Raw genomic sequence first — 16,550 nt, 5'->3', positions numbered from 1 at the left:
TCTTGTGAAAGCAAGGTTGAAATTTCTGGTCATAATTCCTAATGGTGCATTTGGTGCAACAGTGTAAGAGGAAGAAAGCATCAGAACATCATGCCTACAGTAGCATGGTGAGGGCACCACAATGCATTACAGGGTTTACTGGGGCCTTAGCCAAGGTGGGGCAAATAAAGAACAGTAGCAAACTACAGTGAGGGTTCACACACAACCATCTGCTAGAAAGACCAAAAAAGTCAGCAGAGGCATATTTGAAAAGCTCAACTTCATCTGAGGCACTGTTATTGTTTTAGGTGTGCAGTGACTCACATTTAACATGGGTTTGAATGCGAGCTGTTCATTCCGAACACATCCCCAGTTATGAGGGTGTTCACACTTATGCAACCACATTACCTCATCTGTTTTTTTTACTTCTCTTCACTTTTTACTTTTTATTTCTTGAAAATTTCTTTTATGCAGCATTGATTTATACAGGGTATAGGTCACAAGTGGAAAAACATTCTGAAATGATCTTGGAATCAATTTTTATATCACAATAAAATGTCACCTAAACAGAGCTGCGTAGACGATTTATAACTATTGTACATGCCGGAACACGTACAAACGTACGATGCAACAACACAGCTTTTGTTGAAAACCTTCAAAACATGCGGTTCCCCTATGCAGCATCTTCAAACAGGAAAACGACACAAACATAAAGCAATCGCTTCCAAAGGCCAACGCTACACACAAACACCACCCAAAAAAAATGTTAAAATGCTCTGTTTTGCAAGGAGTAAAAGTGTATTTTTTTCTTTTATTACAACACTAAAACTCTACAAAAAGCAACTTCAATTAAAACAAAATGAATGAAAACATACTCATAACAGAATATTTTTAGAAAGATAATCTCTGCATGCGCTACATCAGGTGAATTTTCTTGGATTTCAATTTGGAGATCAGTGTCACCTCATGTGGGCATACAGTATGTCTGCAATCACATGCTTCTTATGCGAACAACAGCATGTGTGCACAAAAAAAAAAAAAAATCCAATGTAAGCTTTGACATTTCACAGATACATACATGCAAAAATGTGCCATGGCTGACAGACCTCTCACATTGGGGTGTTTCAGCAGCAACAACAAAAACAAAACAAAAAGCACAGAAAGCACAGGATTGCAAAAATGGTACCATCCATGTGCAAATGGGCTCCCTTTCTCATTTTGAGGCATTATGGTAAAGTGTGGTATCTTAGCGTAGAACTGTGCCTCTTTCTAGAGAACTGGCAAAAATAAATTAAAGGTTTAAAAGGATGCAGTTAACCTTAAGGCTGAGTGTGCCAAAATGTTAGAACATTACGTGAACACTGCATGTTCACAATGTAAGATGTGAAGGTATAGAAAACGGAGCAGCGAGATCAAGATACATGTACATACTTTCCATATAAAAGCAAGTTAGAGCTTTAAAGTGCAAAAAAATTCTACACAATATTTTAGTAAAACTAAAATCCCATTTTTTTTTTTTTTTTCAAGCATGTTAAACAGTTTTGAACCACCCAGATGCCAGCGCTGCTTTGCAGTGTTAAAAGATGAAGCTCACACCAGCGTCGCTGTGTCATGTGTGAGGCCAAGTGATGGTACTTTTCACTGTTAATCATTTCAATTGTCTACGACAAACAGAACCAATGACAAACAGCGGGCTAAATGAAGCAATTCCTCAATGCTCATCATCCGGGTGTCCAAGCTTGGCCACTGGGCCGTACTGCCAATTGAAGGATGGTGCGAGTGTGCTGTCAAGACTGCTGCTTGTTCGCTTCTTCTTCATAAGCGTTCCCTGTTCCATTCTGGACATAGGCGGATCCTGAGCCAAGCCCATACAAGTGGCCACAATACTTTGCATCATCAATATGATCCTCAAAGAACATCTGGTGAAAACACATATATTGAGCGTAGACATCTACAAATAAATAAATACATTCATTTGATATACATACACACATCGGAAGAGCTGTACTGAAGGTTTGACTTCACAACGATAACGCTCCAGTACACAACTGCACTTTTCTAATGTTTTACGCAACATGTTCAGTTACATTTGGAGAGTTGAATATTACAAACCGGTCCTCACTGACGTAATACAACTTCAACAATAAACAGTGTGTGAACATAATTATGTACAGGCAAGATTTATAATGCACCTCGTTTTGGGTCTTATGTAATTATGCAGTGTTGTGGCCAATGAGTCTATAAAAGCATTAAATGAATAAGAATGACTACATCAGTCAATAAGAACCTGTGCAAAAGGATTAAAGTGTACTGCCTTTCTGGTAATGCCTGGATCAGACAAGACAAATTTTGTCTTTCACGATGGCACAGTATTAGACTACTAGTGCCTTATAATTTTGTTGCATCTCGGTCAGCCAATGGCGACACAACATGAGATTTATTAAGATGTCCCATATTTTACATTCTCTGAGTGTTGCCATGTTAAAGACTGTCCAGAAGGCGATACCAGAAAACATTTCACTCATCAACACAAATGGATACAACCGTTATTAAGGAGACAACAACAACAAATGATGGCATTGTGTAGCGGGGGTGAACAAAAACATGTGGTGGTCATCATTGGTGCTTGGGAGAGGACATTTTTGGGCTCTGTTCTAGGAGCGCTAGAGGTCAACTATATATGAAAGTATTCTTTCACCTACCATGACTCTGGTACAGTAAGTGACACTTTTTTTTTTTTTTCCCCGAGTTCAGTTGGTCTGTTAGACCAAGCAGAATGAAGAATCTTTTATGCCAGAACAGCTTTACAGTGTCACAGTGGAGTGACATCCTATTCTTAATGCATTTGGTTTTATGTTGTTGGGTCAAATGCCAAATTGTTGGAAATGTCCAAAATATTAGCCTGGGAGCTTCAGTTAAGATTTGGGTCTAACAATGAATATTTCAGCATTCTAACACATTTGAGACAGTCAAAGAGTTTGGGAATTTCCCCTTTGTGTTCTAACATGACACCAGTGAACAAACCAAGGTTCAGAAAGACACAGATGTGAGAATTTGGCACGAACGAACTGGACCGGCCTGCACAGAGTCCTGCCCTGAAACCGACAGGACACCTTTGGTTTGATTTCAAGGTGACGGTGAGCCAGGCCTTCTTGCGCAACATGAGTGTGTGAATCACAAATATGATCCAGAAACAAAAAAACTATCATAAACTCACTCCAAAACCTTGCTGAAAGCATAAAGTTAATCATTTAGCTGTTCGACCGCCAAAGGGATTTGGAATGGGCTATCCCTTAAAATCATATGTGAGTCAAGGCAGGTGAGCAAATACATTTGGCAATAGTGTATGCTCAAACATACATTATGAAGCCTAGTAAGATAGCACTAACACTTGTACATTCTTTACTGACGTTCTGTCGAGTTATGCTCTGAATTTTGGGTAAACATTTATTTTGTGCGTGTGAATAAACAGCACAGCAACAAGCAAGGGAGGTGACATACCGGTTACAATACACAAACTTATTGGTCGACGGCAAGGTAAGCTACTGGAGAGTTTATATCACAAACTACACGGAGGATTAAAAAAAATAAAATGACGCGAGACCTCTCATTTTGGCATCGTGGACCCAAATGGCTGGCCATGCATTATGTCACACTACGGAAAGTTTTGTGGTCCCCGACACAATATGTCGGGTCCCAGTCTAGTAAACTGCCCACGATAGCAAATTGAGTCAGTATCTGGGCTAAAATCCTGTGATCTCATCTAGGCATAAGGGACCTACCTCCCTCATCTTGAAGAAAGCCATGCCTGTGAGCAAAGAGTCAGAGCCCGCTTGATGTTGTGGTCCGATCCTCTCTAGCTCTAGCTGCTCAGCTACTTCTTGCAGTCCACCCTGAATACATACAATACCTGTCAATCATGTCACCAGCCACACCCCCGGTCAATATCAAGCCCTAGAATGATGAAAGAAAATGTGTACCTTGAGAATTTTGCAGCTTTTCATTAGGTACTTGACATCATAAATGACTGGAAAGTATAAGCGAACAAGCTCAAAGAAATCAATCTCTTCCTCAGGCAGTTTGGCATTGGAGAGAACCTTGATCAGGTATCCAAAGTCATACCCACTGAAAAACAGTCAGACGTTATGAGAGGTATACCGAATTACGTACCTTCGGCACGTGCATCCAGACCAATAACAAATGGCCTAGAATAACAATTTGCTGATTAACGTTCAACAACTTGACAGGACAATGTCATATTGGTTAGCACATCTGTCTCATACATTCATAAATCCAGTGGAGGCTGCATGCTGGATTCTTCCATGGGTTTTCTCTGGGTACTCCAGCCATCTCCCACATTCCAAAAACAGGCATGAAAGGATGGTAGAAGACTAGTCTAGATTGTTCATAGGTATGAGTGTGAATGCGAAAGGTGTACACAATATATGTGCCATGTTGGATTGCAGCCAGTCCACAGTTTTTCCTTCACAACAACCATCAACCTTTTCTTTGGTCTTCCTCTCGCTCTTATGCCTGTTCAGCTCCATCCTCAGCACCCTTCTGCCAATATACTCACTCTCTCGCCTCTGAACATGTCCAAAACATTGAAGCCTGCTCTCTCTAACCTTGTCTCAAAAACATCCAACTTTGGCTGTCCCTCGAATGAGCTCATTTCTAATCCTGTCCAACCTCTTCACTCCAAACGAGAACCTCAGCATCTTCATTTCTGCTTCCTGTTGTTTCTTCAGTGCCACCATCTCGAATCCCTACATCATGGCCGGCCTCACCACTGTTTTATAAACTTTGCCCTTCATCCTAGCAGAGCGGAACACTTCTGTCGCATAGAACAGCAGACACCTTCCGCCAACTGTTCCACCCCGCTTGGACCCGTTTCTTCACTTCCTTACCACAATCTCCACTGTTCTGTATTGTTGACCCCAAGTATTTGAAGTCATCCACCCTCACTATCTCTTCTCCCTGGAGTTTCACTCCTCCCCCTCTGCCCATCACATTCATGCACATATATTCTGTTTTAATCTTCATTCCTTTCCTTTCCAGTGCGTGCCTCCATCTTTCTAATTGTTCCTCCAATTGCTCCCTGCTTTCACTGCAGACCCCAATATCATCTGCGAACATCATAGTCCAAGGGGAATCCAGTCTAACCTCATCTGTCAGCCTATCCATTACAACCGCAAACAGGAAGGGGCTCAGCGCGAATCCCTGACGCAGTCCCACCTCCACCTTAAATTCTTCTAACACACCAACAGCCCGCCTCACCACTGGTTGACATGATGATTAGGAGAAAAAGTTGATATTCTGTGCATCCAAGAGAGCAGGTGGAAAGGTAGTAAGGCTTTAGGAGCAGGGTTTAAATTATTCTACCCCGGAGTAGATGGGAAGAGAAATGGAGTAGGGGTTATTTTAAAGGAAGAGCTAGCTAAGAATGTCTTGGAGGTGAAAAGAGTATCAGATCAAGTGATGAGAATAAAATTTGAAATTGAGGGTGTTATGTATAATGTGGTTAGCGGCTATGCCGCACAGGTGGGATGTGACCTAGAGTTGAAAGACAAATTCTGGAAGGAACTAGATGAAGTAGTTCTGAGCATCCCAGACAGCGAGAGTTGTGATTGGTGCAGATTGTAATGGACATAGTGGTAAAGGAAACAGGGGTGATGAAGTGATGGGTAAGTATGGCATCCAGGAAAGGAACTTTGAGGGACAGATGGTGGTGGACGTTGCAAAAAGGATGGAGATGGTTGTAGTGAACACTTATTTCCAGAAGAGGGAGGAACATATAGTGACCTACAAGAGTGGAGGTGGAAGCACGCAGGTGGATTATATTTTGTGCAGACGATGTAATCTGAAGGAGAATACTGATTATAAAGTAGTGGTAGGGGAGAGTGTAGCTCAACAGCATAGGATGGTGGTGTGTATGATGACTCTGGTGGTGGGTAGGAAGATTAAGAACACAAAGGTAGAACAGAGAACCATGTGGTGGAAGCTGAGAAAGGAAGAATGTTGTGCAGCCTTTCGGAAAGAGGTAAGACAGGCTCTCGATGGACAGCAGAAGCTCCCGGAAGACTGGACTACGACAGCCATTGTAATCAGAGAGACAGGCAGGAGAGTACTTGGTGTGTCTTTTGGTAGGAAAGGGGAGAAGAGACTTGGTGCTGGAACCCCAAAATACAGGGAGTCATACAAGGAAAAAGATTAGACACTGAGAGGACTGAGGAGAGGCGAAAGGAGTACATCGAGATGGAAAACATGTGCACTAGGTTGGAGACGAAAGAAGGAGAAAAGGATCTCTACACGTTGGCCAGACAGAGGGATAGAGATGGGAAGGATGTGCAGCAGGTAAGGGTGATTAAGGATAGAGATGGAAATGTGTTGACTGGTGCCAGTAGTGTGCTCAATAGATGGAAAGAATACTTAGGGTTGGACCATGATGTTCGCAGATGATATTGTGATATGGAGTGAAAGCAGGGAGCATGCAGAGGAGCAATTAGAAAGATGGAGACATGGACTGGAAAGGAGAGGAATGAAGATTAGCCGAAGTAAAACAGAATATATGTGCGTGAATGAGAAAGGTGGAGGGGGAAGAGTGAGGCTACAGGGAGAAGAGATAGCGAGGGTGGAGGACTTCAAATATTTAGGGTCAACAATCCAGAACTATGGTGAATGTGGTAAGGAAGTGAAGAAATGGGTCCAAGCAGGTTGGAACAGCTGGCGAAAGGTGTCTGGTGTACGGATTAGAGACGGTGGCACTGAAGAAACAACATGAAGCAGAACTCGAGGTAGCAGAAATGAAGATGTTGAGGTTCTCACTCGGAGTGAGCAGGTTGGATAGGATTAGAAATGAGCTCATTAGAGGGACAGCCAAAGTTGGATGTTTTTGAGACAAGATTCGAGAGAGCAGACTTTGATGGTTTGGACATGTTCAGAGGAGAGAGAGTGAGTATATTGGTGGAAGGGTGCTGAGGATGGAGCTGCCAGGCAAAAGAGCGAGAGGAAGACCAAAGAGAAGGTTTATGGATGTGGTGAGGGAAGACATGAGGGCTTTCGGGGTTAGAGAGGAAGATGCAGAAGATAGGCTAAGATGGCAAAAGATGACACGCTGCGGCGACCCCTAACGGGACAAGCCGAAAGGAAAAGAAGAAGATATCCGATATATGTACGTATTGCATATTTCTCATACTAAAATCAGGGAAGCAGTACAATTTACATTTCAGGATATCTTCAAGTTTCAGTCAGGTGTCAGATAAAAATTAATCGGGCTTCATGGATATATCTGGCAAGTTGATGAAATGACAGCAGCAGGTATCAGACAATATATTATAGTTCAACAGATGTCAGTGGGGTTATAGCTAGACTTGCCACTAGTATTTAAAAAAATACTGAAATTGATAAAGAGAGTAGAAATTTTGTATGGCAACAAAGTTTTTGATTTCGACCCAAAATCTGAAGGTTTCATCGGACGCCGTTTTGTATGAAGCCATTTTGTCTGGTGTGGAAAATAGTCCATGGATTTGGTCGCACTTTTCAAAGATGTTTAAGCTGATGCCTGATAACTGACAGTGTAATTCCATATATTTGGAAAGACGCGTTCTTAACACCTGTTGCTTTTCATCGCATGTCTGACACTTAACTTTGACAGCTGTGGATGCCCTAAAACATTTCTCCAATGTGGCACCCACAGGCACCAGGTCAATCCAAAGGACCACATGACTAGCTGTGGGCCTGTTTTAAAAATAGCCCACCAGCGATTGTCATGAAATTTAAACACAGAGTCATTGACATAAAGTGTTCCGTGTTGGTATTTGGTGCCCGACTGGTTAGCACGTCTGCCTCGCACTTCTGAGCGCTTCAAATCAGCCCTTGGCTGTGTCGGATTTGCATGTTTTGGGCGTGCCTGCCTGGGTACTCTCGTTTCCTCCCACTTCCCAAAAACATGCATGGTAGGTGAAGTCAAGAATCTAAATTGCCCATAGGTGTGAATGTGGGTACCAATGGCTCTTTGTTTATATTCAAACACACTAACCCTAACCTAAACCCCCCTTACCAAAGAAAGAAAAAAAAAAAAAAAGAAGAAGGAATTGGACAGGTTCCAAAACAAACAAAAAAAAAGGGGTCAACATATGTAATGTGCACAGTCCATTAGTGAGGGGCGTGGCTTTAATCACGGGACACAAAGCGGGGGAGCGGAGTCATGAAGTGAGGTTATTTTGAAATTATACTAGCAAACTGCAAACTCTACCATTAAATGTCAAATGAATATGTCTGGGAAGAAATTGGGGGCAAATTGGAGTCCACGTCTTGGCTGCTACCACCAGAAGCATTAATAATTCAGTCTCAACTAGTTATCTAAAAATATTACGTACTGAACAGGACTGCACAATGACAAAAATATGAATGTATGTTTTGATAAAAGGAATGAAAATGATTTAGAACTTGCCAATGTATACTGCAACGTGTAAGAATACAGGATAACGGAGTCATGACATGTAGATGGACCTTCCCATTTGGAAGCAAAATATACACACATACACACAATTTCTTTATATTTTGGGATCCAGGTCACGTGCCATCCGAATGAGTATAATCCAGATAGAAAACGTATGGCTCAATAACATTAATTCAAATGTTCATAAATAGCCTGTTGATTTGAGTCATGCAACCTTGGTGAGACTTGCAATAAAATTACAGAAAAATGAATAAAATGATATGAAAGGATACCTGTGAAAAGACAGCCACTTGATCCCATCACACAATACCACTCCTGATGTCATCAAAAGCTCTGCAAAGTACAATGACTCTATGCCTTCATCCTCAAGCTTCTTGAACTGAATTCCTGCCGTTGTCAGAAGTTCAATAGAGTCCTGCGCGTACATATCCTCTCTAAAAAGGAGATGGAAAAAGTGGCGATTTTAGGGATGATTGCATTTTTAGATCATTCAGTATGGCATAACTGCAAACATCACATCACTCGTGCAGTTCTACCTCTATGCAGCTCACTGCCAGTTTGTTAATCTAAGATAAGTGTAAAGTAGTTCAAAAATGTGACTGTTTAACATGCATAACAGAGTTAGAGAAACTGGAGAGTCGTCTTACGTGAGGTTAAACTTAAAATTGAACTGCCACGTTGATGTTCCTGGAGGATATTCCCCTTGTTCATTCATAAAGGTGAGGCCCAGCTGGATTATTTTCAGTAAATCCACATTGCAGCGCATTAACTGGTACTGATAATCCGCATTGCTTCGGAATTCTCCAATAGGTCTGGCTACTACGCCTGGAAACTCTGTGTCCTGCAGAGGACAAACTTGTTACCTAAAAGGGAAGCCAATATACCACAAGTACATCTTTTCAGGGCACTGTACATTTACAGTACCTTACTGTGTCACTCACCATGGCGATATAGTTGTATTTTCGAATGACATGTCTAATTCTCTTCATCTCCTCCTCCAGATTGCTGGCCCAAACCTCACATATTCTTTGGCTGTGATCCACAGTAGCTGCGGGCATAGTGCCACTACCACATGCAAAAAGAGAAATAACTACTCATCCAAAAAAAGTCCCTCATAACAGTTCCTTGACATGCTTACATTAACAGGAGGCGGCAAGGCTAATGAGGCATTGATGTCAACAAACTAATCGTCGGAAATTCATTGTTAAAAGAGAGAATCGTCTGACAATCACTTGTGAGCAGAAGGCAGTATGTCTTTCTGATTACCTGCACAGTTAAATGTGTAAGTTAAGCAATGACTGTGTGCAGCTGTGTCTTTGGAAGCCGGCTGGCTGTTAACATTAGCTCGCAGCAGCACTTTGAGCTAACTAGCAGCTAGCTCGTTTCACACTAAGCATCTGCTAACGTGTGCAAGACAGTTGGCTCTCAGGTGTATTTTTCTATTTCCACGCCTGTTTTTTTGTTGTTGTTGTTGTTCGCAGCTGTCCCACGGAATAAACTCGCGTGTGTGTTGACGTAGGAAGCCAAGTTCGAGCAGGATACACACACGATACCTCGCTCACACTCGGGTGGCACTTTTGACTTACTGAAGCTACGTGAACTTACCCTTCCCCAAACTGTTTCAAGCGTCTACTATCTAAACCTCTCAAATTCACCGCGGGATCCCCTCAAACGATTTTTTTTTAAATAGTCGACAATTCAGCATTGAATGGATGTCAACCTGCGCTTGCCATCATAGCTAACCTACAACGTGACGTCATCGCGTAGGCTGTTACGCAACGACCGTACGTAAACGCCGGTGGCAAAAATGATCTTCAGCAAATGCAAAATCAATGGTTTGCGTCCATCAAACACATCCAAAAGTAAAATAAACTGTTCATGCATGGAAAAGCAATTGAATTTTCTCTTGTTGCCCCCACTTAAAACGTGGAAAATACTTTTGAGAGTAATTTACCGTTTATTTTATTCTATCAGTTAATCATGAATCATCACATCGTATTATCAATACCAACGTGAAAATGTGTGTGAATATTATTGTGACCGAAATGCTTAGCACCAACTCAAAATGATCAACTCAAAAAAGTTTGACAAATGTAAGATCGGACCTCGAGTGCCATAATAATGGTGCTCCTGCTGATAATAATGACAATATATTAATTCAATTTTAATTAAATGTTTCATGAATAAGTCAATTATTTCAATACCTATTCATCTATTTCAACGTTCATTAATTTCAATAGGTATTTTATTTTAATTTTCTTTTGTTAATTATTTCAACTGTTAAGATGATGATGATGATTTAATTTTGTCACTTGTATCAGGCAGGGATCTGCAATTGGATGAAGCTGGCTTAATGGTCCTATAAAATTCTGATTGCCACCTCAGCACAATATACAGCATTGTTTGACATCAATCTCGTAACATTAAACATGGCAGGCCAAAAATAATTCAGTAGTCTTGGCAGAATTTGTATCAGTTTTTGATAAAAGTACTTGTTTTTCACCATAAGACATGTTTCCATCATGGTGTATAATTTAAAGTGCGAGGATAGTATTTGGGATAATAATGTGCAATTTATTAAGACAGTAAAGCGCATTGCTTTTTTGTTTTACAAAGAATTGAAATTAACACACATTTGGAATGCAATAATACAATCAACATGGGTTTTCATTCCACATCTGAATAAATAAAACCAGTCAAAATCAATTTAACTTACTCTTTCACTTGTGTCTGTGTTGATAAATGAAATTTGCACAGCAAGATTTTCAAAAGTATAAAAATATATTTACATGCTGCATTGTTCACTGGCAGGATTGTACAATACAGTAAATTTTCAGACACTGGAATTGGACCGCATTACTTTGCCACTAACACAGGGACATGCGCTGTTTTGTTCAGTCACAACCATTATGATGAGGAATATACCCCCCCCCCAATTTAAAAACATTGTATTGCTGAAATAATTTTTCTTCAGTCGAGCACTGACTGAGGTGACCACAAAACAGACGAAAATTCCCAATTATCACAATGTGATATTTACCTTAGACTATATTTTTATTTTGTTCTGGCCATTTATTTAAATGTTTTATTTCGTAAGAGAAAGCTTTAACTCAAAACGTTCCACTGATGTTCCATTGATAAATGTCAAGTACTTCCCATTTGTCGCGGTATGTCATCTCTTATTAGGCTATTCCATGTATTTTTGCATTTATGCTGCTAAGCAAAATATTTGATACATAAAGAAATGGAAGACTATTGTCAAAGAGGGGATGAACTTCCACACCCTCTTCAACACAAAAAGACATGTTGAAGTGGATCACTCAGGGGTAATAATGTTTTTGGAGTGTATAATGGGCCGACAAAATAGCCCAGGAGGCACATGATGCACTTCACTATTTTAAACTCTGTCTGTACAAGGGTTTTATTTGGCCCCTCAACATCAGACAGGAAACTATTAAACTCTTCGTTGCGTGGAAGTATGTGGACAATTATAGTGTAGAATGTGAAACTAGTTAATGTGGGAACAGGAAACGTCCACGACACCACATGCAAAACAAATGACAGAAATTTGCTAATAGCTTGCTGTTTATCTTTTTTGTGGATATATATATTATAGGTAGTGTTTGTTTCATGGTTGTGTGGGACCAGGTGGTAGCTACTGCATCTGCGACAACGTAACATTTCTTTAGGCAGCTGAGTAGGCATCATCGTCAGAGTCTTGATCTCTGGTGCTCTCCTCGCTAAAGGGCGAACGGCAGCTCAGATCCGCTATCCCAGACTCACGGTCACTGCCGTTGGAGTGACTGGAGTCGTATGTTTTGCTGAAGTCTTGGGGTGAGAGGGTCAAGCTGCTGCATGGTGTCTTGAGCTGACAGGTGCTGCTGGTGAGGAAGCCTGATGTGTAATCTTGAGGGGTGTTTGCCAGGACCAGATCATGACCAATAAACCAGGCTGTCGGGCTTTTATCATAGGTGGCTTTTGGGGTACGATTCCTCGCCTGCTTCTCCTCCAGTTTAGAAATTTTCTATTGAACATTTAAGAAGAGTGCATCTTTAGTATGAAAGCCATCAAAATAAACATTTATAGTTTAACTGGTTTTACCCGTCTGTGTGAGGCGAGCAGCTCCTCTAACTGTTCGGTTTCCTCTTTAATGGCCCGCAGGTATTCCTCTACAGACTGACGAGGATGCATCCCGTGATCAAACCGGTTGTACAACCGACCCCAAAATCTGTACAAGACAATAACAATGATCACTATTTACTGTATACAGAACCTTGAAAGGGATATGTGGATACTTGAATGGTTCAATTCGCAAACAGGATACAGTACATTGGAGAGTCCATCCATCCATTTTCTTAGCTGCTTATCCTTACGAGGGTCGCGGGAGTGCTGGAGCCTATCCCAACTGTCAACGAGCAGGAGCCTGGGTACACCCTGAACTGGTTGCCAGCCAATCGCAGGGCACACAGAGACAAACAGCCGCACACACAATCACACCTCGGGGCAATTTAGAGTGTCCAATTAATGTTTCATGTTTTTTCTGATGTTGGATGAAACCGGAGTGCCCGGAGGAAACCCACACAGGCAGGGGGAGAACATGCAAACTCCACACAGGCCGGTCTGGGATTTAACCAGGGACCTGTGAGGCCAATGCTTTACAGCTGAGCCACTGTACCGCCACATTGGAGAGTCTCGCTACGTAATTCAAAACTGGCAAAATTTTAACAACAGTGTGGAACGTCTAAATTCAAATGCAGTTGAGGTTGTTAAGTATCCACCTCAAAAATCACACTGGTATGGCAGTTAAGAATTGTCACTCATTTAAACTTGGAAATTTACAGTTCACACTTTCTATGTATTGGGAAAGTTTGATTTTGGATTGGATCACTTCTATTTCCAGGATTATTACCCATTTGAAACTAAAGTCCCAGCGAATCAAAGGCTTTTGATATATGGTGTGACATACTTGAACCAACAGGGGGCGGTAGATGGCCGAAGGAGTCCCTGCGCCTGGCTTTGGTCTGGTCTGTATAAGGGGTTGGTGTAGTCTGCCCGATTTGACCACAGATAACGCCACAGAGAGTGGGTCCGCTCTTGGAGCCTATATATGTGACATTAATGTGCATACAGCACCGAAATCATTCATATGTCATATTTGTGTAAACTGTTAAAAGCAGAAAGAAAATAATCGTACCCAAGTTCTACCCTTCCCTGCTGGTTGTTGCCAATGAAGTTGCCATACTGGCAGGAGTAGATGTGGCTATGAATGGTGATCAGAAACCTTTCATTGAATTCAAAGGCGCAGGGAAACTGCTCCATCAGTTGCCACACACACTCCAAGAACTGATCAATAATGGGAGACACTTCTTTGGGGTCTCCAACTAGGTGGCTGCATCTGGATAGGAAATGAGAAGCATGAGAAATCAGCATTAAAAAGATGATACGATGAAACCAAATCAAATTTTAATCAAACCTGTGAGAAAACTTGTGACCGAATGAGATCCAGTCTTTCTCGATGAGAACCTACGTGTATGCACAAAGACATGTCAAAGTCATTCTAAACAATTTAGAATATTATTAGCACTACAAAGAATATTATTCATCGTATACACAGAAAAACAGCCCTTTGAAAAACATTATGGACAAAAGTATTGTCATTTGCCAGCCACTGTTTTTAGTGGCCTGCTGCATATTACAAAAATGAACATTTAACAAGGATCTTATCCTAAACCTGCATCGGGCTACTTTCCACATTGGGTGGCAAGGCAGGATTGAAGAAAAACAAGACATTTTTCTCATCTTCTCACTTCTTTCTCTTCCAAAAATCACATTCAGTAAGACACAGTTATATCGGTATGCTTTGCTCCACATTTTGTTGTTTTAGTACAGACTGTACTTTTTTTGGTTCTGAATGTATCGATGTGACAGACTCAGTACAGGGGGCTACCTCTTCTAGGAGGACATAGTCTCTATTTTGCAGTCATTCTGTACCATAAGTCCTTTGATGGTCCGGTAGTATGGATCCAACAGCACACAGGCCACAGAGCACACCTGAGCAGTTCGGTCCCAACCATCTGAACAGTGAACCAGGACGCTGACACCCTCCTCTGCAATGGCCTGCATACATAGACGTGCGCACACAGAATATTACACTGATGTACTACTGTACCTAAAACCTGTTACAGCATATGTCTGAAGTCTCAGGAAAATATAGCATGTTATGCAATATAGAATACTTGTGTTGCTAATGAATCAAAACTATCTTGATAGCATAGCGCTGCAATATTTGGGTTACAATGAAAGAATGTAATGAATCTCAAAATAATTTATTTTAGGAGAGATATAATGTGGGATGGATTAGAATATAATCAAAATTGAAGGAAAATGAAAGGAATAAATTCAAAAGTGGGATTAAAATAATTCATTTTAGGAGAAATATAATGTGGGCTGAATTAGAATAAAATCAAAATGGAAGGAAAATGAAAATCAAAGGAATAAATGCAAAAATGGGATTAAAATAATTCATTTGAGGAGAAATACAATGTGGTCTGAATTACAATAAAATCAAAATTGAGAGAAAATGAAAATTCAAGGAATAAATGCAAAAATGGGATTGAAATAATTTCTTTTAGGAGAAATATGTTGGCTGAATTAGAATAAAGTCGAAAATGAAAGGAATACATGCAAAAACGGGACACAGTAACTTTCCCATTGCAGGACACAAATAAGTATTATAAATTAAAAAAACTTAAAGTCTGTAATTTTAATGCATCATTTTCTATACAATTCAAATGGTAAAATATTTTTAATGAGAGCATATGTAATCATCAAAGAGCATTATTTAGAAAAATTCTATCATTTATCAACTCAGAAATGAAGAATAACTTTGAAGCTAATATTTGGAGTTGTGGTGAAGAGGACAGGACGGATTCATCTTCAGAGTGACCTTCGCGATGAGGATGCCTGCATCCAACACAGCCTTGATGTGCTTCAGCCAGCCCGAGCTCTCGAGGCCTTCCAGGAAGTCAGACATGGAGGGGGAACGCTGCTTACACACTGCATTTCACAACATAGCTGTCTCAGTAGCAGGAAACACAGAATACTAGACTTTATTAAACAACACACATACAGTATATTTCTTCTTGCTCAAAAAACACACTTCCTCTAAGGTTGACTCAAGTTATGCTTCTTATGACTTTTGATAATACATCGATCAATGAAATCAGTGTTTTATAGTTCATCATTCGTGCCCTTACTAAATCAGAGATTTGGAAGCACTATTTATGGGTTTTTACTGTATAGAGCTCGTGCACGTAATGTCACCATTTTCACGGCGCTATATTGCCGGTCAAACCTAGCTGCTCTGCAGTGCGGGAGCCGTTGAACCGGACCAGATTTTTCAAATTGTCTGAGACCTGTTGTGCTGTTGGTTGTCACAATTCGACACAATTCTTCAAATATATCATTCTACAGAATACCATCTGAAAAGACCAGAAAAGATCGATGGATTTTGGCAATTAAACGGGATGGATGGTGTCCAACGAAATACACACACCTGAGTAGCGATCATTTAATTTCAGGTAGGAATTATTTTTCTCAATCTCAAATTATCAAAAAGTATTTATAACGCCAAATGGACTTCTTTGAGAACAATGCGCATTTAAAAAAAAAACTGTCACAGAGGTTTATGGAGGTTAACGTGTGGCCGCAATACGCTTCCATGTACGGAGGAGACGACTCCGAGTCCTAATTTTTTTTTCCAGGCATCGTTAATGAATGCAAGTTTGTGTAAAACCAGGGGTCATTTATTTAAATATTGGTATTTGTATTGAAAAATACTGAGTGGGTCCATCACTGTGCGGGATTTATTCCTGATTGAGAATAGATACAGCAATGTATTTGTATGCGTCCAGACTTTTATATGCTTTCGAACTTTCCTGTGTAAATCTCAACGACTTACTCACCAGATACACGTGTAGATCCAGTTGTCCTGGACAAGCAGAAGCGAATTAACAGTCCAGTTTCTTGTCAGCGAAAACATCGACTTCAGCATTAAATATGGGTTCTCTATCCCAAGTGTCTCTCATTTTTCCATGTACCTTCATTTATT

At 40.7% G+C, this 16,550-nt stretch overlaps 2 protein-coding genes across 8 annotated transcripts in view; both read right to left on the bottom strand.

Annotated features, from left to right (window-relative positions):
- Positions 1-770: 770 nt before the first annotated feature.
- Positions 771-10,241, bottom strand: cnot7 (CCR4-NOT transcription complex, subunit 7). Of its 3 annotated transcripts, none has more exons than XM_061835293.1 (7): positions 10,046-10,241; positions 9,382-9,505; positions 9,088-9,281; positions 8,713-8,874; positions 3,960-4,104; positions 3,762-3,872; positions 771-1,898 (listed from the first exon to the last, which is right to left on the bottom strand). In XM_061835293.1, the coding sequence occupies exons 2-7, from the start codon at positions 9,496-9,498 to the stop codon at positions 1,767-1,769; spliced, it is 861 nt and encodes a 286-aa protein (XP_061691277.1). In that variant the 5' UTR covers positions 9,499-9,505; positions 10,046-10,241; the 3' UTR covers positions 771-1,766. The 3 variants fall into 3 exon arrangements, with proteins under 3 accessions (XP_061691277.1, XP_061691278.1, XP_061691279.1); XM_061835294.1 differs by lacking the exon at positions 10,046-10,241 and adding an exon at positions 9,707-9,993; XM_061835295.1 differs by lacking the exon at positions 10,046-10,241 and having other exon boundaries at positions 9,088-9,303.
- Positions 10,242-11,005: 764 nt separating this feature from the next.
- Positions 11,006-16,550, bottom strand: part of mtmr7a (myotubularin related protein 7a) — an 11,874-nt gene continuing 6,329 nt past the window's right edge. For all 5 annotated transcript variants that reach the window (XM_061834389.1, XM_061834388.1, XM_061834390.1 and 2 more), the window contains 7 exons: positions 15,387-15,496; positions 14,432-14,557; positions 13,914-13,963; positions 13,635-13,835; positions 13,407-13,541; positions 12,542-12,668; positions 11,006-12,464 (listed from right to left, as the gene is read on the bottom strand). In XM_061834389.1, coding sequence (XP_061690373.1) covers positions 12,126-12,464; positions 12,542-12,668; positions 13,407-13,541; positions 13,635-13,835; positions 13,914-13,963; positions 14,432-14,557; positions 15,387-15,496 — 1,088 coding nt within the window. In that variant the 3' untranslated portion in view covers positions 11,006-12,125. The remainder of the gene's footprint in view (positions 12,465-12,541; positions 12,669-13,406; positions 13,542-13,634; positions 13,836-13,913; positions 13,964-14,431; positions 14,558-15,386; positions 15,497-16,550) is intronic.

Source organism: Syngnathoides biaculeatus, chromosome 11 (genome assembly GCF_019802595.1).
Source record: "Syngnathoides biaculeatus isolate LvHL_M chromosome 11, ASM1980259v1, whole genome shotgun sequence".
In the NCBI taxonomy this organism is placed as follows: domain Eukaryota; kingdom Metazoa; phylum Chordata; class Actinopteri; order Syngnathiformes; family Syngnathidae; genus Syngnathoides; species Syngnathoides biaculeatus.
This window is presented reverse-complemented; position numbering and strand designations above follow the sequence as displayed.

What these genes read in the sequence shown, in the direction of transcription:
- cnot7 (XM_061835293.1), bottom strand. Translation starts at nt 9,498, where the DNA reads ATGCCCGCAGCTACTGTGGATCACAGCCAAAGAATATGTGAGGTTTGG. An exon ending in AATTTTAAGTTTAACCTCAC is followed by an intron (nt 8,875 to 9,087) that starts GTAAGACGACTC and finishes TCTCCTTTTTAG; the next exon opens with AGAGGATATGTACGCGCAGG. An exon ending in AAGTGGCTGTCTTTTCACAG is followed by an intron (nt 4,105 to 8,712) that starts GTATCCTTTCAT and finishes ACTGTTTTTCAG; the next exon opens with TGGGTATGACTTTGGATACC.